Source organism: Triticum dicoccoides, chromosome 4A (assembly GCF_002162155.2).
Source record: "Triticum dicoccoides isolate Atlit2015 ecotype Zavitan chromosome 4A, WEW_v2.0, whole genome shotgun sequence".
Taxonomy (NCBI): Eukaryota; Viridiplantae; Streptophyta; class Magnoliopsida; order Poales; family Poaceae; genus Triticum; species Triticum dicoccoides.
Window position 1 is genome coordinate 539,733,613 of NC_041386.1, and position 25,241 is coordinate 539,758,853.

The window sequence follows — 25,241 nt, forward strand, 5'->3', positions numbered from 1 at the left end:
GAGAATGATGTGATGGACAAGACCCAATCCTAAGCCTAGCACAAAGATCGTGTAGTTCGTATGCTAAAGCTTTTCTAAATGTCAAGTATCTTTTCCTTAGACCATGAGATTGTGCAACTCCCGGATACCGCAGGAATGCTTTGGGTGTACCAAACGTCACAACGTAACTGGGTGGCTATAAAGGTGCATTACAGGTATCTCCGAAAGTGTCTGTTGGGTTGGCGCGAATCGAGACTGCGATTTGTCACTCCGTGTAAACGGAGAGGTATCTCTGGGCCCACTCGGTAGGACATCATCATAATGTGCACAATGTGACCAAGGGGTTGATCACGGGATGATGTGTTACGGAACGAGTAAAGAGACTTGCCGGTAACGAGATTGAACAAGGTATCGGGATACCGACGATCGAATCTCGGGCAAGTACAATACCGCTAGACAAAGGGAATTGTATACGGGATTGATTGAGTCCTTGACATCGTGGTTCATCCGATGAGATCACCGTGGAACATGTGGGAGCCAACATGGGTATCCAGATCCCGCCGTTGGTTATTGACCGGAGAACGTCTCGGTCATGTCTACATGTCTCCCGAACCCGTAGGGTCTACACACTTAAGGTTCAGTGACGCTAGGGTTATAAAGGAAGCTTGTATGTGGTTACCGAATGTTGTTCAGAGTCCCGGATGAGATCCTGGACGTCACGAGGAGTTCCGGAATGGTCCGGAGGTAAAGATTTATATATGGGAAGTCCTGTTTTGGTTACCGGAAAAGTTTCGGGCGATATCGGTAATGTACCGGGACCACCGGGAGGGTCCCGGGGGTCCACCAAGTGGGGCCACCTGCCCCAGAAGGCTGCGTGGGCCAAGTGTGGGAGGGGACCAGCCCCTAGGTGGGCTGGTGCGCCCCCCACAAGGGACCCAAGGCGCAAGGGAGAGTGGGAGGGGGCAAACCCTAGTCCAGATGGGCCTTAAGGCCCACCTAGTGGGTGCCTCCCCTCTCTTCCCCTCTTGGCCGCCTCCCCAAGCCCCATCTAGGGCTGGCCGCACCCCTTGGGGGGGGGGGAGACCCTAGATGGGGGCGCAACCCTCTCCCTCCCCTATATATATTGGAGGTTTTTGAGCAGCCCAACACATGAGAACTTCTCCTCTTGGTGCAGCCCTACCTCTCCTCCTCCTCCTCTCCCGTGGTGCTTGGCGAAGCCCTGCTGGATTGCCACGCTCCTCCACCACCACCACGCCGTTGTGCTGCTGCTGGATGGAGTCTTCCTCAACCTCTTCCTCTCTCCTTGCTGGATCAAGGCGTGGGAGACGTCACCGGCTGTACGTGTGTTGAACGCGAAGGTGCCGTCCGTTCGGCACTAGGATCTCCGGTGATTTGGATCACGACGAGTACGACTTCTTCAACCCCGTTCTCTTGAACGCTTCCGCTTAGCGATCTACAAGGGTATGTAGATGCACTCTCCTTCCCCTCGTTGCTGGTCTCTCCATAGATAGATCTTGGTGACACGTAGGAAAATTTTGAATTTCTGCTACGTTCCCCAACAGTGGCATCATGAGCTAGGTCTATTGCGTAGATTCTTTGCACAAGTAGAACACAAAGTAGTTGTGGGCGTTGATTTTGTTCAATATGCTTACCGTTACTAGTCCAATTTTGTTTCGACGGTATTGTGGGATGAAGCGGCCCGGACCGACCTTACAGGTACACTTACGTGAGACAGGTTCCACCGATTGACATGCACTTGGTGCATAAGGTGGCTAGCGGGTGCCAGTCTCTCCCACTTTAGTCGGAATGGATTCGATGAAAAGGGTCCTTATGAAGGGTAAATAGCAATTGGCATATCACGTTGTGGTCTTGCGTAGGTAAGAAACGTTCTTGCTAGAAACCCATAGCAGCCACGTAAAACATGCAAACAACAATTAGAGGACGTCTAACTTGTTTTTGCAGGGTATGCTATGTGATGTGATATGGCCAAGAAGAATGTGATGAATGATATGTGATGTATGAGATTGATCATGTTCTTGTAATAGGAATCACGACTTGCATGTCGATGAGTATGACAACCGGCAGGAGCCATAGAAGTTATCTTTATTTATTGTATGACCTGCGTGTCATTGAATAACGCCATGTAATTACTTTACTTTATTGCTAACCGGTAGCCATAGTAGTAGAAGTAATAGTTGGCGAGACAACTTCATGAAGACACGATGATGGAGATCATGATGATGGAGATCATGGTGTCATGCCGGTGACGATGATGATCATGGAGCCCTGAAGATGGAGATCAAAAAGAGCAAAATGATATTGGCCATATCATGTCACTATTTGATTGCATGTGATGTTTATCATGTTTATGCATCTTATTTGCTTATAACGACGGTAGTAAATAAGATGATCCCTTACAACAATTTCAAGAAGTGTTCTCCCCTAACTGTGCACCGTTGCTACAGTTCGTCGTTTCGAAGCACCACGTGATGATCGGGTGTGATAGATCCTTACGTTCACATACAACGGGTGTAAGACAGATTTACACATGCAATACACTTAGGGTTAACTTGACGAGCCTAGCATGTACAGACATGGCCTCGGAACACGGAGACCGAAAGGTCGAGCATGAGTCGTATAGTAGATACGATCAACATGAAGATGTTCACCGATGATGACTAGTCCGTCTCACGTGATGATCGGACACGGCTTAGTTGACTCGGATCATGTAATCACTTAGATGACCAGAGGGATGTCTATCTGAGTGGGAGTTCATAAGATGAACTTAATTATCTGAAGATAGTCAAAAGGATTTTGCAAATTATGTCGTAGCTCGCGCTTTAGTTCTACTGTTTTAGATATGTTCCTAAAGAAAATATAGTTGAAAGTTGAAAGTAGCGATTATGCGGACAGTAGAAAGCTTATGTCCTTAATGCACCGCTCAGTGTGCTGAACCCCAAACGTCGTTTGTGGATGTTGCGAACATCAGACATACATGTCTTGATAACTACGTGATAGTTCAGTTAAACGGTTTAGAGTTGAGGCACGAAAGACGTTTTCGAAATGTCGTGGAACATATGAGATGTTTCGAGGGCTGAAATTAGGATTTCAGGCTCGTGCCCACGTCAAGAGGTATGAGACCTCCGACGATTTTCTTAGCCTGCAAACTAAGGGAGAAAAGCTCAATCGTTGAGCTTGTGCTCAGATTGTCTGAGTGCAACAATCACTTGAATTGAGTGGGAGTTGATCTTCCAGATAGTGATGTTTCTCCAAAGTCATTACCACCAAGCTGCTAGAGCTTTGTGATGAACTATAACAAATCAGGGATAGATATGATGATCCTTGAGATATTCGTGATGTTTGACACCGCGAAAGTAGAAATCAAGAAGGAGCATCAATTGTTGATGGTTGGTGAAACCACTAGTTTCAAGAAGGGCAAGGGCAAGAAGGGATACTTCATGAAACGGCAAATCAGCTGCTGCACCAGTGAAGAAACCCGAGGTTGAACCCAAACCCGAGACTAAGTGCTTCTGTGATAAGGGGAACAACCACTGGAGCAGAATTACCCTGGATACTTGGTAGATAAGAAGGCTGGCAAAGTCGATAGAAGTATATTGGATATACATTATGTTAATGTGTACTTTACTAGTACTCCTAGTAGCACCAGGGTATTAAGATACCGGTTCAGTTGCTAAGTGTTAGTAACTCGAAATAAAAGAGCTACGGAATAAACGGAGACTAGCTAAAGGTGAGCTGTCGATATATGTTGGAAGTATTTCCAAGTTTGATGTGATCAAACATCGCACGCTCCCTCTACCATCAAGATTAGTATTAAACCTGAATAATTGTCATTTGGTGTTTGTGTTGAGCATAGACATGATTGGATTATGTCTATCGCAATACGGTTATTCATTTAAGGAGAATAATGGTTACTCTATTTATTTGAATAATACCTTCAATGGTCTTGCACCTAAAGGAGTGGTTTATTGAATCTCGATCGTAGTGATACACATTTTCATGCCAAAAGGTATAAGATAGTAATGATAGTACCACCTACTTGTGGCACTGCCATGTAAGTCATATTGGTATAAAAACGCATGAAGAAGCTCCATGTTGATGGATCTTTGGACTCACTCGTTTTTGAAAAGTGTGAGACATGCGAACCATGTCTATTGGTGTATACGCATGAAGAAACTCCATGCAGATGGATCGTTTGGACTCACTTGATTTTGAATCACTTGAGACATGCAAATCATACCACATGGGCAAGATGACTGAAAAGCCTCTTTTTCAGTAAGATGGAACAAGATAGCAACTTGTTGGAAGTAACACATTTTGATGTGTGCAGTCCAATGAGTGCTGAGGAATGCAGTGAACATCGTTATGTTCTTACCTCACAGATGATTCGAGTAGATGTTGAGAATATTTACTCGATGAAATACAAGTCTGAATTATTGAATGGTTCAAGTAATTTCAGAGTGAAGTAGAAGATCATTGTGATAAGAGGATAAAATGTCTATGATATGATCATAGAGATGAATATCTGAGTTACGAGTTTTGGCACACAATTAAGACATTGTGGAAATTGTTTCGCAATTAATACCGCCTGGAACACCATAGTGTGATGGTGTGTCCGAACATCATAGTTGCACCCTATTGGATATGGTGCGTACCATGATGTCTCTTATCGAATTACCACTATTGTTCATGGGTTAGGCATTAGAGACAACCACATTCACTTTAAATAGGGCACCACGTAATTCCGCTGAGATGACACCGTATGAATTATGGTTTAAAGAAACCTAAGTTGTCGTTTCTTAAAAGTTTGGGGCTGCGACGCTTATGTGAAAAAGTTTCAGGTTGATAAGCTCGAACCCAAAGCGAATAAAATGCATCTTCATAGGACACCCAAAACGATTGGGTATACCTCCTAATTCAGATCCGAAAGCAATAGGGATTGTTTCTTGAATCGGGTCCTTTCTCGAGGAAAAGTTTGTCTCGGAAAGTTGAGTGGGAGGATGGTGGAGACTTGATGAGGTTATTGAACCGTCACTTCAACTAGTGTGTAGCAGAGCACAGGAAGTTGTTCCTATGGCACCTACACCAATTGAAGTAGAAGCTTATGATAGTGATCATGAAACTTTGGATCAAGTCACTACCGTACCTCGTAGAGTGACAAGGATACGTACTACTTCAGAGTGGTACAGTAATCCTGTCTTGAAGGTCATGTTGCTAGACAACAATGAACCTACGAGCTATGGAGAAGCGATGGTGGGCCCAAATTCCGACAAATGGTTAGAAACCATGAAATCCGAGATCGGATCCATGTATCATAACAAAGCATGGACTTTGGTGGACTTGCCCGATGATCGGCAAGCCATTAAGATAAATGGATCTTTAAGAAGAAGACGGACGTGGATGGTAATGTCACCATCTATGAAGCTCGACTTGTGGCGAAAAGTTTTTCACAAGTTCAAGGAGTTGACTACGATGAGATTTTCTCATTCGTAGCGATGCTTAAGTCTGTTGGAATCATGTTAGCATTAGCTGCATTTATGAAATCTAGCAGGTGGATGTCAAAACGAGTTTCCTTACCAATTTTCGTGAGGAAAGGTTGTATGTGACACAATCAGAAAGGTTTTGTCGATCCTAAGGATGCTAAAAGGTATGCTAGCTCCAGCGATCCTTCCATGGACTGGAGTAAGCATCTCGGAGTTGGAATGTGCGCTTTGATGAGATGATCAAAGATTTTGGGTTTATACAAAGTTTATGAGAAACTTGTATTTCCAAAGAAGTGAGTGGGAGCACTATAGAATTTCTGATGAGTATATGTTGTTGACATATTGATGATCAGAAATGATGTAGAATTTCTAGAAAGCATATAGGGTTATTTGAAAGGTGTTTTTCAATAGAAAACCTGGATTAAGCTACTTGAACATTGAGCATCAAGATCTATAAGGATAGATCAAAATGCTTAATAATACTTTCAAATGAGCACATACCTTGACATGATCTTGAAGGTATTCAAGATGGATCAGTCAAAGAAGAAGTTCTTGCCTGAGTTGTAAGGTACGAAGTTAAGACTTAAAGCTCGACCTCGGCAGAAAAGAGAGAAAGGACGAAGGTCGTCCCCTATGCTTTAGACGTAGGCTCTACAGTATGCTATGCTGTGTACCGCACCTGAAGTGTGCCTTGCCATGAGTCAGTCAAGGGGTATAAGAGTGATCCAAGAATAGATCACAGTACAGCGGTCAAAGTTATCCTTAGTAACTAGTGGACTAAGGAATTTTCTCGGTTATGGAGGTGATAAAGAGTTCGACGTAAAGAGTTACGACGATGCAAGCTTAACACCTATCCAGATAGCTCTGAGTAGAGATACCGGATACGTATAATGGAGAAACAATTTAGAATAGCTCCAAGTAGAACAGTTATTTGGAATAGCTCCAAATAGAGCGTGGTAGCTGCATCTAGGAGATGACATAAAGATTTGTAAAGCACACACGGATCTGAAAGACTCGGACCCGTTGACTAATAACCTCTCTCACAAGCATAACATGATCAAACCTGAGAACTCACTGAGTCTTAATCACATGATGATGTGAACTAGTTTACAGACACTAGTAAACTCTTTGGATGTTGGTCACATGGCGATGCGACCTATCAGCGTTAATCACATGACGATGTGAACTAGATTATTGACTCTAGTGCAAGTGGGAGACTGTTGGAAATATGCCCTAGAGGCAATAATAAATTAGTTATTATTATATTTCCTTATTCATGATAATCGTTTATTGTCCATGCTATAATTGTATTAATAGGAAACTCAGATACATGTGTGGATATATAGACAACACCATGTCCCTAGTAAGCCTCTAGTTGACTAGCTCGTTGATCAATAGATGGTTACGGTTTCCTGACCATGGACATTAGATGTCGTTGATAACGAGATCACGTCATTAGGAGAATGATGTGATGGACAAGACCCAATCCTAAGCCTAGCACAAAGATCGTGTAGTTCGTATGCTAAAGCTTTTCTAAATGTCAAGTATCTTTTCCTTAGACCATGAGATTGTGCAACTCCCGGATACCGCAGGAATGCTTTGGGTGTACCAAACGTCACAACGTAACTGGGTGGCTATAAAGGTGCATTACAGGTATCTCCGAAAGTGTCTGTTGGGTTGGCGCGAATCGAGACTGCGATTTGTCACTCCGTGTAAACGGAGAGGTATCTCTGGGCCCACTCGGTAGGACATCATCATAATGTGCACAATGTGACCAAGGGGTTGATCACGGGATGATGTGTTACGGAACGAGTAAAGAGACTTCCCGGTAACGAGATTGAACAAGGTATCGGGATACCGACGATCGAATCTCGGGCAAGTACAATACCGCTAGACAAAGGGAATTGTATACGGGATTGATTGAGTCCTTGACATCGTGGTTCATCCGATGAGATCACCGTGGAACATGTGGGAGCCAACATGGGTATCCAGATCCCGCCGTTGGTTATTGACCGGAGAACGTCTCGGTCATGTCTACATGTCTCCCGAACCCGTAGGGTCTACACACTTAAGGTTCGGTGACGCTAGGGTTATAAAGGAAGCTTGTATGTGGTTACCGAATGTTGTTCAGAGTCCCGGATGAGATCCTGGACGTCACGAGGAGTTCCGGAATGGTCCGGAGGTAAAGATTTATATATGGGAAGTCCTGTTTTGGTTACCGGAAAAGTTTCGGGCGATATCGGTAATGTACCGGGACCACCGGGAGGGTCCCGGGGGTCCACCAAGTGGGGCCACCTGCCCCAGAAGGCTGCGTGGGCCAAGTGTGGGAGGGGACCAGCCCCTAGGTGGGCTGGTGCGCCCCCCACAAGGGACCCAAGGCGCAAGGGAGAGTGGGAGGGGGCAAACCCTAGTCCAGATGGGCCTTAAGGCCCACCTAGTGGGTGCCTCCCCTCTCTTCCCCTCTTGGCCGCCTCCCCAAGCCCCATCTAGGGCTGGCCGCACCCCTTGGGGGGGGGGGAGACCCTAGATGGGGGCGCAACCCTCTCCCTCCCCTATATATATTGGAGGTTTTTGAGCAGCCCAACACATGAGAACTTCTCCTCTTGGTGCAGCCCTACCTCTCCTCCTCCTCCTCTCCCGTGGTGCTTGGCGAAGCCCTGCTGGATTGCCACGCTCCTCCACCACCACCACGCCGTTGTGCTGCTGCTGGATGGAGTCTTCCTCAACCTCTTCCTCTCTCCTTGCTGGATCAAGGCGTGGGAGACGTCACCGGGCTGTACGTGTGTTGAACGCGAAGGTGCCGTCCGTTCGGCACTAGGATCTCCGGTGATTTGGATCACGACGAGTACGACTTCTTCAACCCCGTTCTCTTGAACGCTTCCGCTTAGCGATCTACAAGGGTATGTAGATGCACTCTCCTTCCCCTCGTTGCTGGTCTCTCCATAGATAGATCTTGGTGACACGTAGGAAAATTTTAAATTTCTGCTACGTTCTCCAACATTACCCATTTTAGATCGGGCCATAACTTTGACTCATTAACACAATCCGTGGTAGATTTGATATTGTTGTTTCCAAAGTTGTGGTTTAAATTTATTTTTGTGATTGATATTTGTTATGAGTACATGATAAATTATTTTCAGATTTTCTGGACAATTATAGTATGACCTTTGGGCGTCCAGTGCACCGATAGCACCACAAGGCCGGGTGCACCGGATAAGTTCCCTGTCGAGGCATTCTACATTGCTGCGACCACGGTGAACAAGCAAGAAAACAAGCTCCCACTCTCCTCAGGGACACATATTTGTGCAAAAGCAGATTGAGAGGAGAAGGCCAGATTCTTTGCCCAAATTCGGTAAACGCCACCGAATTTCAGTAAGACAAACAAGCCAAAGAACCTAGTACAAAGTAGCAACGCACAGAACACGTTCGTTCATTTTCTCATCCAGTACTGCGAGTTAGCTTTGCTTGCTGGGAATGATATGGACCTTCATGGTAAGCTTCCTCTTGTTCTTCTTCAGTTCAAACAGACAGATATCGCCGAGTTGCAGACTGTTGTCATGTACAAATTTGAACCAGCCTGCGCTAAGGAACCACCTTTTGCCATTTCGATGCACCACCATCTTGGTCTTCCATATCTGACTCATGCACTGGAGCACCACAGTTTGATTTTCGCATGGAAGATGTGCGGCAGCAGCATACCGCGAACTTAATTCCTGGTTTATTACAAATGTAAACATGTTACAGTAGCAGGTTGAACAATTTAACCATCGAAATATTCAAAACTATGTAGACTGAAATTCCTGAGACGTTACATATCTGTGTGCATTGTGCTGAGAGATCGCTGGATCAGTGCAAAAGGTTGCACTGTTACTTTTTGAACCGTACTTGCCAGAAAATTGCTTTTTTGGCTTGAAATTTCTTTTGCGCTTACATCATAGAAATTATATATTCTAATAGAAAAAATTGTGAAATATATTATTTTGTGGTCACAGTCTCACAGGGCAAACACAGAGTCAACTAGTGGAGACACTGGGACACAAGGTCCTTACACCGTTCAGTTTTGGCACTATTCAGAATCCGACAACAAGAAAATAAAATAAACTTGATGCATAGATTTAGAAAGGGTGTTAATCTTACTAGCATGTTCTGCTTAATGGCACCAATATAGGTCTTTTTCATGATTGATACGTAAATGGGAACTTCAGATTGGATGGCTTGCACTTTCGCGTCAACAATATTCTCCTGAGACAGAGATAGATGGCTCATGGACGGTAGAATGTAAGGAGGCACAGCAAGACCAGCAGAGTTCTTTCTCTCCGGAGGTTCATGAGAAACCCTATGCATGTCGCTTTCCGAGGGAGCATTTTCTCCTGCAAATAACTTTAGATCACAAGAACGAAACAATCTAAAATGTATCAAATTGTTTTAGTCTAGCAAATGTTTTGTAAGGTACTTTGTATTTGTTTTACCCTCGCCTGAACCAGCCCCTTGAACACCATCAGTTCCACCTCCCGAATGAGTTGTTTCTCCACGAACTAGATGAACGGTAAACTTGGATCTCCTCGCCCCGCCCTTTTCCGGTACAAAGATGCAGATATCCCCTTCCTGCACACTGTTGTCACAGACAAAGTCTAACCAATGCCCTGTAAGCATGTACTCACATCTATCTTTTGTCATGTAGAATCTGGGATGCCACTTCTTGCTCTTTTTGTCTGGCGCTTGAAGTGCAATAGTCACACTTTCATTTGGAAAGTGTGCAATTGCATGTTCCTCAGGAATGATCTGATAGCACAAGAGACAAGATATGATGCTATTAATAAATAAACAAGAACCAAAAACTAAGTAGTAGTAGGTCATAAGAACTCCCAAGATACCAGACTTCTTATTTATCTATAATATAGAAACAGAAAGGGACGGCGTTAGGCATGACAAACAGATCGTATTGAAAAACTAAGTTGCCCATTCAGTAGATATTTTGTGAGTTTACCAGTAGAGGACTAGGTGGTTCAACAGCATGCTGACTCATGACATCAACGTATACAGCAGCCTCGGGTTGAATTCTCTCTACAAGCGCAATCACTTTCTCATATTGTGCCCCAGATAGACAACTGCCAAGTGATAGCGCATAATTATGTCCTCGAGGTGTTCGACGATCATCGGACTCAATAGAATTGCATGCTAAAGGACTGTTGTCTCCTGTACAAAAATTGCAGTAAAAAGACTGTATAAGTAATTTAAACTTTGGCACATATGCACTTGTAACTTAACAATCTAACCTGATTTCTCAAAGGAAGTGGGTTTTGCAGTATTTTGATGATCCCTTGAGCTACCCCTCTGACAGCTAGGATATATTTTTCTTCCTGATGGTTGTTTGGTATGATCATCAGAGCTGCTTCGTATATCAACTGAATCTGCACTTCTTTCTTGAATAGTCACATCATTTATGCCAATATCATTTCTTTCAACAGGGGAATGATCAGCGCTTGCTTCGCGAAGGTGATGGACTGTCACCTTGAAGTTTCTTACATCACCCTTCGTCATTGGTTGAAAGAGGCAGAGATCACCCTCCCGCACATTATTGTCATGGACAAACTCGTGCAAATAGAGGTGGTGTCCCTTTTCATCAGGTATTCTGCGAAAATCGCACAGCCATTCCTTACTCTTCCCATGTAGCTTGAGTGTGATCTTTTGACTTTTGCTAGGAAAGTGATTGACTGCATAGTCCTTAAGTATTGCCTATAATTAATAAAGAGAGAATGGAACAATATGAATATGTGATGCTGTTATATATAACTTGTACTATAAAACAAAGTATCAAGACTAGCCACTAAGGATATTTAATGCGCTCCAACTTAACTCTCTAGAGTAAGAGGAAGTCTAAATGTGAACCTTAAATTTATCAGTCGACCGGGGTTAATTTTAGAAAACTTGTAAAGGAAACTAGCCCCTTGGTGCTTAAGTGCAACAGATAGGAAAGTATCAACTTCTATATGCTCATACACACGATTTGAACCCTTCACGCGATTGATGCCATGCAAAACAATTTATACTCCGCACATTTATGATTGGATCACATAATAAAAGCAAAACAAAGTTTATAAATTTAATTTTGGTGAAATAAACACTAAATGAAATAAATCAATTTTGGAATTACATGGTTACATCTTACATGAACGTAAAATATGGAGCACATACAAAAATAATGGTAGTTTTTCAAAAAGAAAATAGACAAAAATATTGGATTTTGTGCTAGAAATAACAGTTGATTAGAAACAAATAATTTTGAAGTGCGTCAAAAGGGTACCATAATAATTTAGTGTCATTATGAAATTGAGATGTTTGCTAAGCTTAGTTCAGAATTTCTTCTCAAAAATCCTTTTGAACAACTCAAAAGAAATAATTTAAAAATATCTTAGTTATCATGGTCTATCCGTGGGTACATTACTTGGTTTGTCTCATTCCTTCCATACACATATTCCTTCCATCTACTCATGCCAATTAATGGCAAGCAATGTTGTGCAAAGACATCATTAGGCCCGAGAAGGTCAATTTTATCTCTCAACCTCTACAAGGTAATAGACCAGCCTAGACATTAGATCAAAATAAATGGAGGATCGAGATTGTTTGGGGGCGTCTTACAGTATCTCAAATTTAACTAATACACTGGATTTTAACTATCAAAACATATATTGTTAATTCAGCGATGCATATCAGTTTGTTGAATAAGTATCTTTGTGAGCATTGTGAAAACTAAGCGTTAAGAGAACCTTTCATAAACATTTTCCTGTGAAGATTTTGTTAAACAATACTCTCTCCATTCCAAAATATCGAGAATCTAATGATAATGATTTGGTATTAGACATTGATATCCTCTCGATAAATTTGGCCAAAGCTAGAGAATTATGACTTTTTGAGAAATTTAGTCCAACTAATATGTTGAATATATGGAGGGAGTATAGTATTAAAAGATAAAATGCAGACGCAAGCAACACGAACAACTAACTTGACGTACCAGATCAGGGTATTGTTTCACATTGGTCTTCTTCATCCTTACCACAAGCATGGGGATTTTAGGTCGAATTTTCTCGTCAAGCACATCTATTTCCGTCTTCTCTGCCGCTGTAAGATCGAACTTCCCTTGTAAGACATAATTCTTCGCCTTTTTGCGATGTAAGGCATAATCCTTGGAAGGCATCTGAGGATCATCCGGTTCCACAGGCTCATCTTCAGATGGATTGCCTTCTGATGCATGTAGAGTTCTAGAAGTAAGAGAAGATGATGCAGTGAAGGTAACTAAAATTTAACAGACTATTAACCTGACAATTCCTCAACTGGAGAAGACATTGCGGCGGCCTTTACTTGTTTCCCACGACGGCCTGAGCGATCCCTTGGGCATTCGAGGTCTGACCCCTCACTCTCTGATGGCTCAATAGGATAATCATCTGAACTGCTTGAACTATCAGCATAAGCCGTGCGTGCTTTTTTAGCATTATTAGAAGCACTTTTCGTCTGCCTGACGAACTTCTTCCTCGCGCAGCGTTCGTGTAGATTTCTCATCGATCTCGGAGCCGTTCTGCAAAATGGCAGGGTTCAGGAAACTAGTAGGAAGCAGATAGTAGATGACATCGCCTATTAGTGTTACAAGAACTAACACAACCATACAGACATCACTCGCCTAGCAACAAGAAATAAAGGGATCAAGAAGAATCGTCTTCTTCCGAAGAGAATCTAAAAGTGTCCTTTCTCACGGACAAAACATTTCTTGAAGAAGACACACAGAAACAGATGAAACAATACTCTCTCCTTCGCATTATCTAAGTTTTCCCAGATTGTAGTTGTAGGGCATAGAAACGGCCGCAACAATCCGGGACCGATCGGTCGTGTAGCTTCCTGAAAAAGGGGATGGCTGACTGGAATCTGCTAACGGCTGTTAGATAAGATCGTGGAAGGAGTACAGAGGTAAATCAAAGGTAGATCGAAAAGATCTATGTGCAGATGCGGAAACATAGTACTAGAACAGATTGATTAGAATTTAGATCACAAGAAATGGAAGGAGATAGGCTTAGAGAAGAACCTTCACTTTGGACGTGGTGCTGCAAGGAGATGAACCGGTAACGCAGCAACCCGGAAGCAGTGGTAATTTAAGAAGGGAGCTGCTACAGCCTAAAGGTCTTTCATTATGAAACGTCACTTAACATTCATTCCATTCTTACCTGCTTTTCTGCTTGCGAATTTACTGGACGGAGACATTTTACAAGGGCCACCTTCTTGATTCATGTGCTTGACCAAAATATTCGCCCAGAGAGTCTAAAATGAGAGCAAGTACAATAGGATGTTGTAGGCAGGCTGTAAGCCTTTAAATATTATATTTTAGATGAGTTGAAAGAGAGAGAGGAGGAAGCGGACTACTGATTAACAGCAACTATAGGCATGTTGTGAGAGAGTGAGGTGGGGCCATATATAAAAAAAATAATACTCCCTCCGTCCCACAATGTAAGACGTTTTTGCAAGATATGTTAGCTTGTAAAAACGTCTTAGAGTAAGTATAATAAGCTTATGTAAGCAGGTTGTAAGGGTTAAAATATTATTTATCGGCTGACATGGAGGGAAGAGAAGAGGAGCCGGCTACAGAATAAGAGCCAGCTGCAGCACGTGCTCCTAGGCACTATGTGAGAGTGGAAGATGGACCATGTATTAATGAAGTAGTACATCTCTGCATCTTATTATTATACTTGAAGGCTACAAGATTGGCTATAAATGACATGGCAATGTCATATAGCCATCAGCTGGTTGTACTATTAACCATGCTCTTATATTATGGGACGGAGGGAGTACATATTTATATGTAAGTATTGTACTTGCCAGCTATAAGTTTAGCTATAGATGATGTGGCAAGACCATATAGCCATCAGCTCGCTATACTATTAGACATGCTCTAACTCCTTTTCGGTACATAGTTTATCTCAAAATTTCCATTTTTTCAAATATCAAGATGCATTAAATCAGCACATGCAAGGATTAAGAGAAACTCACCAATGTAGGTAAAAGTTCTTGGTAATTTATTGGCCGTCCTTGCATGCATTGCAGTTAATGCATTGTTAAATATATTTTTTTGAGAAAAATGAGCACACCGATTGAGTACTTTTGTAAACTACGGAATTATTTCGCCACTCATTATTTAACCGATGATATTTTTGAATTGAGCCCTACAAACCAGAAAGGATGGAGTATATCTCCTTGTTGGGGAATATATTGTAGAAATTGTCACATGAGGACTGTAAACTGGTCATAAATGCATGTTTCCTTTTCCAATGGTTTTCCCCTTTTTTCAGAACCGAGGATAACACCCCGGCCTCTATTCTAGAGGATACCCCACAACATCGAGATTGCTTTGATGAAAATTAGATGAATGACATGAGAACCAAATTAAAAATACATTTGACTTGTTATATTTGATTGTGTATAGTTATAACAATGATTGAATACAATTAGATATAATTGAATGGAAAACATTTTCTTATGGTGGGTTTTTTTCATGCATCATGTTGAGGTGGGCCTTGTCCATTCATAATTGTATTGTGAGATAGCAAACGAATCAATTTTTGAAAGACGCTGGAAGTAGGTTCCACGCCATTCCCTGCTTTCGGTCCCTCCTGTAAGTCCTTTGATCCCAATTGACGAGGGAGATATAGACGCTTGGACTTAGTTGGTCTTCTGATCCGGTCGGCATTCCAGCTACTACTCGGACCCGCCTTCCACGTCCACGGGGCCACCACCCAGATGTCCACCACCATGCTCCCCATCGACTGGATCAGTATCCTAAGCAACCTAATTAACAGTCTATGCAAACTATTTGTTTCCACAATTCCATGTTTTCTTTCATACGACCAAACTTTGGTCGGGTTCCACTATCCAAGGATAATGGAACAAGAGTTCAGTAAGCACAACTTGTTATTTTCGAAAAGGAAAGTCGAAACCTCCCGACATGCAATGGGACAAGATTGAAATCATCAACAACAGAATACAATGGATACACGGCAATGGTAGAACATGAAAAATACCAAATCTAAACATTTACAGCAAAAGTCGTTCTTCCACACAACGCCTTCAGAAGGGAGTGTGATTGCTGGCATTGCCAATTCCAACATTGTCGGTGTTTTGTACCGGCAGTGTCATCAAGTGATGATTGGTTTGTTCTAGAGAGTAGAGCACATGGGGGATCCAGATGGCGGTGCGAGGAACATGAGATCTACCCAGGTTCGGGCCCTCCGGGGGGAGGTAAGACACTACTCATGCCTCTGGTGTTTGTATTGCTCTAGTGGTTATCAGAGATCAGGGAGATCTCTTGAGAGAGATATTACTTGGGCCACAAGCTCTCGGCCTGGCTGCAGAGAGGTTGAAGATGGTGGTAGGTCTAGGGTTTCTCCCTTCACCCATGCAGGTCTCTGGCCCACCTTATATACTCGTCCGAGCTAGGGTTACATGGCTCGAGACGAGTTACAATCAAACATGTGGGGCTCGCTTGCTCCATGGTAGTTCTGACCCATCTTGGCCCGCTTTCCTTCCTAGGCCTCGACCTTCCTATAGTGAGCGCCCTTTGGATGGACTCTCTATCAAGGGAGCTGAAAAATGCCTCTAGAGATGACAACTACCATGTGCCCGCTAGCCCTCAACTAGGTCGATCTCTCAGATCAACCGGGTACGACATAAACAAGGACTTAATCCTAAATGTTAGTCGGTCAATCAATTAAGGCCAGAAAAATGGCACAAAGACAACTCCTTCCACAAGATGACGCTAAGGCTAACACTGGAAGCTACGAGAGGTTCCAGTAACTAGGTAATATTGGGGCTTCACCACTCATCGTCGGGCCAAAAAGGGAAACCAACTATCATAAGAGCAACTCTAGTAGAGTCGCAATTTGGGATATGAGTATATGGCGGCGTTCATGCGCAAACACAGAGTAGCCATAACGCGGCCTCCATCTTTTCTTATCTTCTCTTTTTTTGTTGCATCAACTCAATAATCAAATACTCAATTTGAGGCATTAAAACACTCATTTGAGATAAATTTGCATTACAATGCCATTACATAGGGTTAGAAAAGTCTTGGTCACATTCCCGACGGTCGTTGTTGAGGTCAGGGACGGCTTTTTCAAGGGAGGCAAGCCTTGACATGGCTTGATTTGTCTCAGTGAATGACATCATGTTCATGTCATATGTGCGCCATCAGATGCGCTCTCTCCGGCACCAAATACGCTTGTTTCTCCTTGTGAAGGAGCCACACAGAGCAACCCTCTCCGCCTTTAATGCTAGCCCGACAGCGGTGACCTCGAAGATTTCACCAAGGTGACGACCGAGGCGTCAATGACATAGCACTCATCTCATGCCTCCTTACCAGGGAGGCAACAGGGAGCACGAGCAGCCCTCGATGAGCTGCATGGGTGAGCTCTCTCCTGCCATACGGGATTTGCACGTAGCCGAGCTGAATATCCCACTCAACGAAGTGCGATTTAGGATTCCAATCCGGCCACTCGTCAAGGGGGGATCCTCCTACACGGCCTCCATGGCTCCATCGCATCACAACAATGCCACTCCTCGTTGGCCTTTGGGCAGTCTCCTCCTTCGCTAACTCCTCGTCCAGGATCCGCTTCTCCTCCTTGAGAGCGGCACCCAGTCTGCCCGCGGGAGAAGTGGCATGTCGTCTGGGAGAAAAGTGAAGGCTGTGGGCGGCGTGAGAAAAGTGAAGACTGTGGGCGGTGGTGGTGAGAGATGGAGATATGGTGCTGACCAATTCTTAGCAGCCGGTGTTGAAAAATATGGCGAGAGTGACAGCGGGCAATTCAGGGCCAGCCCCCCGATTATTATTTTTCTTTTTAGTAGTAACAACTTGTGATTGATTTTATTTTTTAGAGAAAAGGTTGGTAGGACTTGTGATTGATTAATTTTTTTAGACAATTGTGATTGATTAATTAGTAGAGCTGTCGGTCATCAGTAGCGGGCCCAACAGCTAGGAAACGGACGAGCATTACTTAGCCTACGAAGCAACCCACAAATGATTCGTGAGATGGATGCCTCCGTCATATTTTTTCTTACTACCTCCCGTCAGAATTGAATGTACCTACATCGATTAGATGATTGACTGAATAGTCCTGCCGCTGAACCCGTCGTCGCCCCAACGCTAGGGCATCGCCAGGTGCTGGCGGCGCTTTATGTTTGATTCGACCGTCTCCCCTCGTCGACCGACGGCCATTATCTGCGGCCTGCCTATGCGTCAATCTCCTAATTCCTTAGCAGGCGCTTCAGATTTGACATTCAAGGCGGCACAACATGACTCACGCTAGATCGAAGGTATGTCATATATTACAGCTCATGTCTAGGCTATCACAGATTATTTACTATTACTAGGTCTGTATTGTATTAACTGGTGGACATTAGTTATTGTTTGTCAGATTGATTATAAATTACATACTTAATTGTATAGATAATATAGGTTTGATTTTTTTTTAAATGGAGTAGGACCCTCGGCCTCTGCATCTGGACAATGCATGTAGTCACTTTATTAATTATTCACACAAGACCTTACAAAGTCATACAACAATAAGACTAAAGCCATCGTCTAGGCAGCATCTGTCGCTACTCCTATCCAGTTGATGAAGAGATGCTGATAGTCTGGGCCTAATACCAAATAGACCTCGCAGCCAAACATAACATATAAGACCTGAGGACTCCTGCCAGGTATGGGGCACCCACCAGTCCGGCACACTCCTCAACCAGGACGCCTGCCGGGTATGAGACCGCCGCAGCCACCTACCACCAATCCATCTTCAGTGTTGTACTGTTGCATCTACCTTACCCGGTCTAGCTGTCGTCGACGCCACCATGACGCCAGACATCTACCTTCTCCTGCGCGAGTCCATCTTCGCGTATCGGACGCCGAGTCTCCACTACGCCACGCCGCCGAGATCCGCCGTCATCAATGGGCAAGATGAAGCACCGCTCCTCCTCTTGTCCCCTCCAGCCAGCACTTGCTCCAAAACGATGCCCCCGAGAAGGAGAACGACTGCGAAAACGTCGCCATCGTCCAATCCGGTAGAACCAGATTTAGGGTTTCCCCTGGAACCTCCCAATCAGGTTAACGTGACCTGTAACGACGATGCCTCGAGAAGGGAACGACGTCTGAGACACCACCATCATCCGCCATGACCGTAGTCAGGCACGATTTTCACCGAAAACTACGTCGTCCCGATCTCGCGGCTAGCTGGAACCGAGCGGAGCCTTTTGCGTAGCTTCAATCTGCTACCGATCAAATATTCTCGCACAATGGACTGGCTCATAGCCCAGTGGTTGGAATTGGAGCATTGTGGTGTCGCCCTGCCGACCTGAGTTTGACGCTCTTCAGGTTGAATTCTGTCTCACATTCTTTCTTATAAATAATGCCGCGGGGTTTCTGCCCCTCTGCTACCGATCAAATATTCTCGCACAATGGACTGGCTCATAGCCCAGTGGTTGGAATTGGAGCATTGTGGTGTCGCCCTGCCGACCTGAGTTTGACGCTCTTTAGGTTGAATTCTGTCTCACATTCTTTCTTATAAATAATGCCGCGGGGTTTCTGCTCCTCTGGTCTAGTATTAAATATTCTTGCACAAGTATAAATACAAAACAAGCTGGAATCAAAAGCACACCATATGAAATTACATTTTCCATTTCTTTTAGGGGTATGAACTACATTCAAATAATATAAATCTACCTTCAATTCTCTGTTTGCAAAATATATATTATCTTGCATTCCTCTTGTATGGTCGCTGTGAAAGAGAAAAAAGCACATACGATCATTGTCTTCTTCGCCCCCATGCTCAAATCCTGGCTCCGTCCCTGGGCAATTGGTATGCAACAGCTGCCATTAATTGACATCCGTGGTGCCATGGCCGTCTGGCATTGATAGGGAGAGAAGATGGGCCGCACGGGAGGCTTACATGGGAGGTGAAACTTTTCTCCCGCACATGCGATTAGTGGATAGCACACCCTCAAAACGCCCCCAGCCCCCAAATATGAAGGCTCGTGGGATGGATATGGAGCCCTCCTTCATAAACTATGGCGACTCATGGCCGGATGACGACTTCACTAAAGTGGCCTTTACAATATATTTATTATGCCGACCAGCCTGATATGGCGACTATGTAGAGTTGCTGTAACAACATAGATCCGAACAGATTTTCCCAGGTAGAGCAAAGAGCTAAACGTGCTTCAGATAACGAAGGCAGTGCACAAATACAAGTCACAGATTACACGAAGCTAAAACAACACATGGACTAGGACTTGTGGAAATTCAGAATGTTAGCCATCATATGCAGTAGTCCTCGGAGATCAACCATACCATGGTTTGGTTTTAGAGTACAAAACATAATTCCAGCAGAAACAGCAGGGGTCATCATCCCCTTGTACTTCAAAGTACTACAAACTAACACTGATCACGGGAAATGATATGGACAATCATGGTAAGCTTCCTCCGGTTCCGCTTCAGCTCAAACAGACAGATATCACCAACTCGCAGACGGTTGTCACTGACAAATTTGTGCCAACCTCCTTCAAGGACACGCCTCCTACCATTCCGAATATGCATCTGAGTTTGCCATTCCTCCCCCTTACGCTGGAGCAAAATAGTTCGCTCTTCCTTTGGAAGATACACAGCAGCATATTTTGCACCAAACTCCTAGTATTTTACGGATATAAGCATGTTACAATTACAAGTCGGCCAATCATGTTGATAAAATAAAACAACAATACAATATAGGTATACACATTTATCTGGTGGCATTTATTTAATTCAGCTGCAAAAGTAAATTTAAGCCAAACAGTTTGCTAATAGCACAGTAAATTGGAGATCCAAAGCCCACGTCATCCCTGGCACCCTACATTGCTAAAATTAGTTATGTTTTTTATTTATTTGAAACTTAGTTATGTTATGGCAGATGACAACAACCTGGGGGGCTTTGAGTAGGTAACAATAAAATTCCAGAATTTTTTTAGCTTACCAGGCTGTAATGCCCTTTGACACCAACATTTGTTTTGTTCATGATTGCCACATACAGATGTGCTTCGAGTTGGATGGCTTCCGCTTTATCTTCAACTATGCTCTGTTGCAATGGAGACAGAAAGCTCATTTGTGACAGCATGTAGGGCGGCACAAAATGACCTGCGTGCGCCTTGCTTTCTGCGCGAAGTAGATGAACCGTAAATGTGAACCTTCCCCCACCCTTTGCTGGTACAAAGATGCAGATATCTCCCTCCTCCACACTATTGTCACAAACAAAGTCTAACCACTCCCCCCTAATCTTGTGAATACTATCATTCCCCTCGTAGAACCTGGGGTACCACCTTTTGTTCTCGCCCGGCCTCTGAAGTATGACAGATGCACTTTCATGGGGAAAGTGTGCAACTGCGTATTCCTTCATGATGGTCTGATCACAAATGGGACAGGGTGTGATGCCATCAACAAACAAACAAACAAATAAACAAGAATACAAAACTCAGCCGAAATACTGTTTTGACTGTCATTGTCGACAAAGAAAAAGCATTTATGTTAAGTGCTCAGAAGGGCCATTGCCACTTTCCCTATAACATTCAAACTATGAATACCCCTCTTAGATCTAGAGCCTAGAGAGGATTGTAGTGTACTGAAAAAGAACTCAGGAAATTTACCAGAGAAGGATACGGTGGTTGGACATTGGACTTCCTCATGATAGCCACGAATGCAAGAGTTCTGGATTGAACGTCCTGGAGAAGCTTATCTATTTTCTCTTTTTGTGCATCAGCCAAATTACTCCTACTTGACAACACATACTTATCCTTTGGAGGTCCTGGAATATCATTCGAGTCAAAAGAATCATACTCTGAAAGACAAGCTTCTCCTAGACAAATTTGTAGGTCAAACTAACAATGGATAATGTATACACCGACACGATGACGCATGTGTGCATGTACTTAACAAATAAAACGAATCCATGCAATTTTGTTGACGCAAATGTAACTTAAGAATATAACCTGACTCCGCAGATGGAGTGGATATAACAGCTGTCTTTCTAGTACTCCCACTGTGGCATCCGTCTGATCTTCCACTTGCTGATAATTCAGTACATAGAAACAGATTTTCCCATTATAAACTACAAAAAAAATAAAAATATGAACTGGATCGGAAGTACTTGCATCATACTACCATACCATCAGAACATTGCTCCTCCTTAATACGCACTGTTGAGATCATCTTTGGGAGTGTGTGATCATCCGATCCTGAAGACTCATGCTCGTAAGGACTGTCTTCTCCTGTATAACAGTTTTCAAGAGTAAATGCAACTTCAGATAAAACGACACCTTAAAGCATAACACAAAGGTACAAGCAAGCTGGCAAGCTAACCTGGCAAATCCTCAGATGGAGACGATGCTGCGTCTGTCCAGGCCAGTTTTCTACAATGTCCTGAGCTTTCACTTTGGCATCCATCTGATTGCTGACCCATTGACGAGTGAGTATTACGGTCGCTGGAACTGCCTGACATTCCTGTAGAATTTGTGATTGGTTGATCACTCATAGAGCTCCCTATGCCAAAACAGGGCACAGTTTTCTCACAACCACTAGAATCAAAGACCGCAACCTTGAAGCGAGAACTTCCACGGTATCGGAACATCAATGAGTCTTTCTGTACTATGTCATTGGCATCAACAAACACCTCCCATCCAGATTGGATGACTTTTCTATTCCTGTGCTCAGTAACTCCAACATCATACAGAATGCCATTAGGGCCTTCTAGTTTGACGGTCCGTGGCATTTTCCCTGCGAAATGCTTTGCAAACCTCTCTGGTATGACCTGCAGCAACAGATGTAATTTTTAGAGTATTAGTTTAAATGGAGTAGTACATGTCCGTAAAATTGATGGAGATGAATAAGGCATAATAGTCACCAACCGCTAAAATTGGGAGATGACAAGTTAAAGATGATTATTTGCCTTATATTTTTTCGACAGGAATTATTTGCTTTGCATAAATAAGGGCAATATGCCATTGATCCAAAAAAAAAGAGGCACTGCAATGTCTTATTGCTTGGAACAGAGCATATTACCATGCAATGTCTTGAACTTTTGCTCATCCGCCTGACGAAACAAGTGACCTTCCCATGTAGATGGTTCCAGTATCTCTTGCAGCCCTGGCACGAATTGTTCATCTCCCAGCTTCTATGCCACACACCGATTCTAACAAATTAATTTACTCGGAGAGTGGTCACTGCTACTTGAGCTATACAACTTGCGGCAAGAAGAAAATATACCTTGCAGTAGGGAATCTCAGAAGTGTCCTCCAGATCTTCCTGAGCTAAAGAACTGCAACAAAACAAGCCTGCTAATCAGGAATGCACATGAAGGGGGCAAAAAGAAATCCTACGCAGCAGAAGAAAAGAGGTCGAATTAACCTGCAGACCAGGCTTGGCGGAGCAGTCCAGTCCAGATCCTGCGATCACCGTCACCGTGCGCTGGAGCTGGAAGGAAGAAGAAAGCCTTGAGAACTGAGAAGGGCGTGGAGAAACGGAGGCGGAGGAGAACGTGGGAGATTCATTCACCTGGACGGGACTGAACTGGCCTCCACTAATGAGACGTTTGGTGTTCCCGTAGCAACCCAAGAGAGGGGCAAAAACCAGAAGGCAGAGATGCCACGCCAACGCCGTTATGATGTCCTGACTTGTCACCTCTCATGTGATGGGACAACGTGTCATAATTTAGCTTCTTTATCTATATATATGTGGAGTATATTGTAGAGTAATTGCACAACCACTTCGTATTTTTAGTTTATTAGAGCAACTCCAACGGGGCGACCGTCCGTTTGGGTCGGCCAGGCGGACATGCGCGTCCGCATTTTAAAATGGGTCGGCTTGACCACCCAACGGGAAGGCCGACCTAAATGTGCCGCCGTGGAAAAAAAGTAATAAGTTGCACGAAATAAATATAAAGTGGCCGGTCAAACGCCGGTCAAAGTCCACCTAAATCTGGCAGCCGACGCTGCTCCGGCGTGAGCTGCGCGCGGTGCCTGCGCACCTCGTCATCGTGCGCCCGTTGGGTACGAGGAACCGCCGACACCGGGATCCGCTGCGGATCCAGATGCCAACGGTGCGGCATCGTGACATCGGGGTATGGCAATGGCTGCCTGTACTCCCAGTGCCACCGCGCTTGGTGCACCGGGATGTGCAGGCGCGGGCAATCAGGGCGGAAACGTGTCGCCGCCGGAGAAGGAGGAGGGGGAAGGGGAGCAATGGAGAACGAGGCGCCGGGGGTGCCCTTGCCATTGCTGCTGCCGAAGAGGCTCGTGGCTAGGGTTTACGGTCGCCGACGAGGAAGCAAAGGGAGTGGTGGGGGGGCATACGTGGACGGGAGAAGTGGATGAGGCCGACCCCACCGCACACGTGGTTAAAAAAGGATGCTTCCACTGGCTGACGCATGGGCCCGCTGTCGGTGGTCGTCATAAATAAGACGACCGGTGACGGTTGGGTGGCCGCCAGGTGGGGACGCGGCGGACGGCGAGGAGACGCGCGGCGCGTCCGCTTCGCGTCCGCGCCGACGCATTTCAGGCGCAATTTTGGGCCGAAAATGGGTCAGCGCGGACGCCAGGCGGACACAATTTGAGTTTGGGTCGGCGCGTTGGGCCGCCACTTTTGTCCGCGCCGACCCAAACGGACGCGCGCGGACGAAATGGATCACCCCATTGAAGTTGCTCTTACGACACTGATTAGGAGTATTATTTTCGGACAAAGCACGAGATACAGGCACCGTAAGGGCATCTCCAACTGTAGACCCATGAAACGAACACGGTATCCATTCCCGGACTAGTTCGGATCAGTCCGTGGATATTGACGCGGGAGCCAACCATCCAATTGTGCTCGCATCCAATTCAAAACAAATTTGATTTAATCGGACAAATTTCACCAAACAAGATGGAATTCACTAATGTTTGGACATAATTTACATAAAACGGATGAAACTTCGTTACTTAAACTAGAAGCTTAAAAATAAATAAGAGACTAACTTGTAACAGTCTGTGCTCTCATCTGCGTGGTTGGCTGCACCATCATTGCCATCCGTACTGTTGTCATTGGAGTAGTCCTTCCAGCGGCGAAAGGCCACGACAGCCTTACCCCAGCGCCGCCTGGCGCTCGCGAAGAAGCCGTTTCTCTTCCTCCTACGTCGTGTAGACGGCCGCCGTAGCCAATGCCAACCCTGGCCACGGTACCTTGACAACGGCCTTGCCCCTAACCGGCGGCGGCGGAGGTGCCACTGAGCGACCACTCCTCGTTGATCTTGGCAAGGTCCCCGTCGAGGCAGCGGCAGCGCCGCGGGGCCGTTTCCACGTTGGTGAGCGATCGGTCGCGGGCACAGGCATCCGCGAGATTGGCTTCCTCGTGGACCTTGGTCGGCGCCTCATCAGACTTGGCGAATGCGGAGCGGCGCGCCGCATTATGCTGCTCCCACCAAGTCGCCTCCTTGGCTGCCCTCTCCTCGGCCGACACGATGGCTCGCGACGACGAGGAGCCACCGCGGCCAACGAGTTAGTGGAGGATGCACCCGCGTGCCTTCGGATCTTCGGCGGTAGCTCCTTCTTGGCGACATTGTCACCCCCATTGTAGCGCGGCGACAACACCTGCCCGTTGATCCGAGCGTAACAACTCTGCATCGGCAAGGGCAACTCATCCTTCATGTGATGCCTGGTTTGGACGCCACGGTTGCGCGG

General features: G+C 44.9%; 1 protein-coding gene across 1 annotated transcript; it reads right to left on the reverse strand.

Annotated features, from left to right (window-relative positions):
* Window positions 1–19,779: 19,779 nt before the first annotated feature.
* Window positions 19,780–23,053, reverse strand: LOC119289089 (B3 domain-containing protein Os03g0619600-like). The gene is made up of 9 exons (XM_037568513.1): window positions 22,936–23,053; window positions 22,795–22,846; window positions 22,591–22,702; window positions 21,892–22,339; window positions 21,699–21,800; window positions 21,522–21,599; window positions 21,180–21,337; window positions 20,513–20,938; window positions 19,780–20,190 (listed from the first exon to the last, which is right to left on the reverse strand). The coding sequence occupies exons 3-9, from the start codon at window positions 22,690–22,692 to the stop codon at window positions 19,939–19,941; spliced, it is 1,566 nt and encodes a 521-aa protein (XP_037424410.1). The 5' UTR covers window positions 22,693–22,702; window positions 22,795–22,846; window positions 22,936–23,053; the 3' UTR covers window positions 19,780–19,938.
* Window positions 23,054–25,241: the final 2,188 nt, after the last annotated feature.

Excerpts from the sequence above, each read along its gene's own strand:
- LOC119289089 (XM_037568513.1), bottom strand. The coding sequence starts at position 22,692 with ATGAACAATTCGTGCCAGGGCTGCAAGAGATACTGGAACCATCTACAT. Across the intron at positions 21,600-21,698 it reads GGAGGAGCAATGTTCTGATG|CAAGTGGAAGATCAGACGGA; the intron begins GTATGGTAGTAT and ends CTGAATTATCAG. Across the intron at positions 20,191-20,512 it reads TCAAAGGGCATTACAGCCTG|GAGTTTGGTGCAAAATATGC; the intron begins GTAAGCTAAAAA and ends GTAAAATACTAG.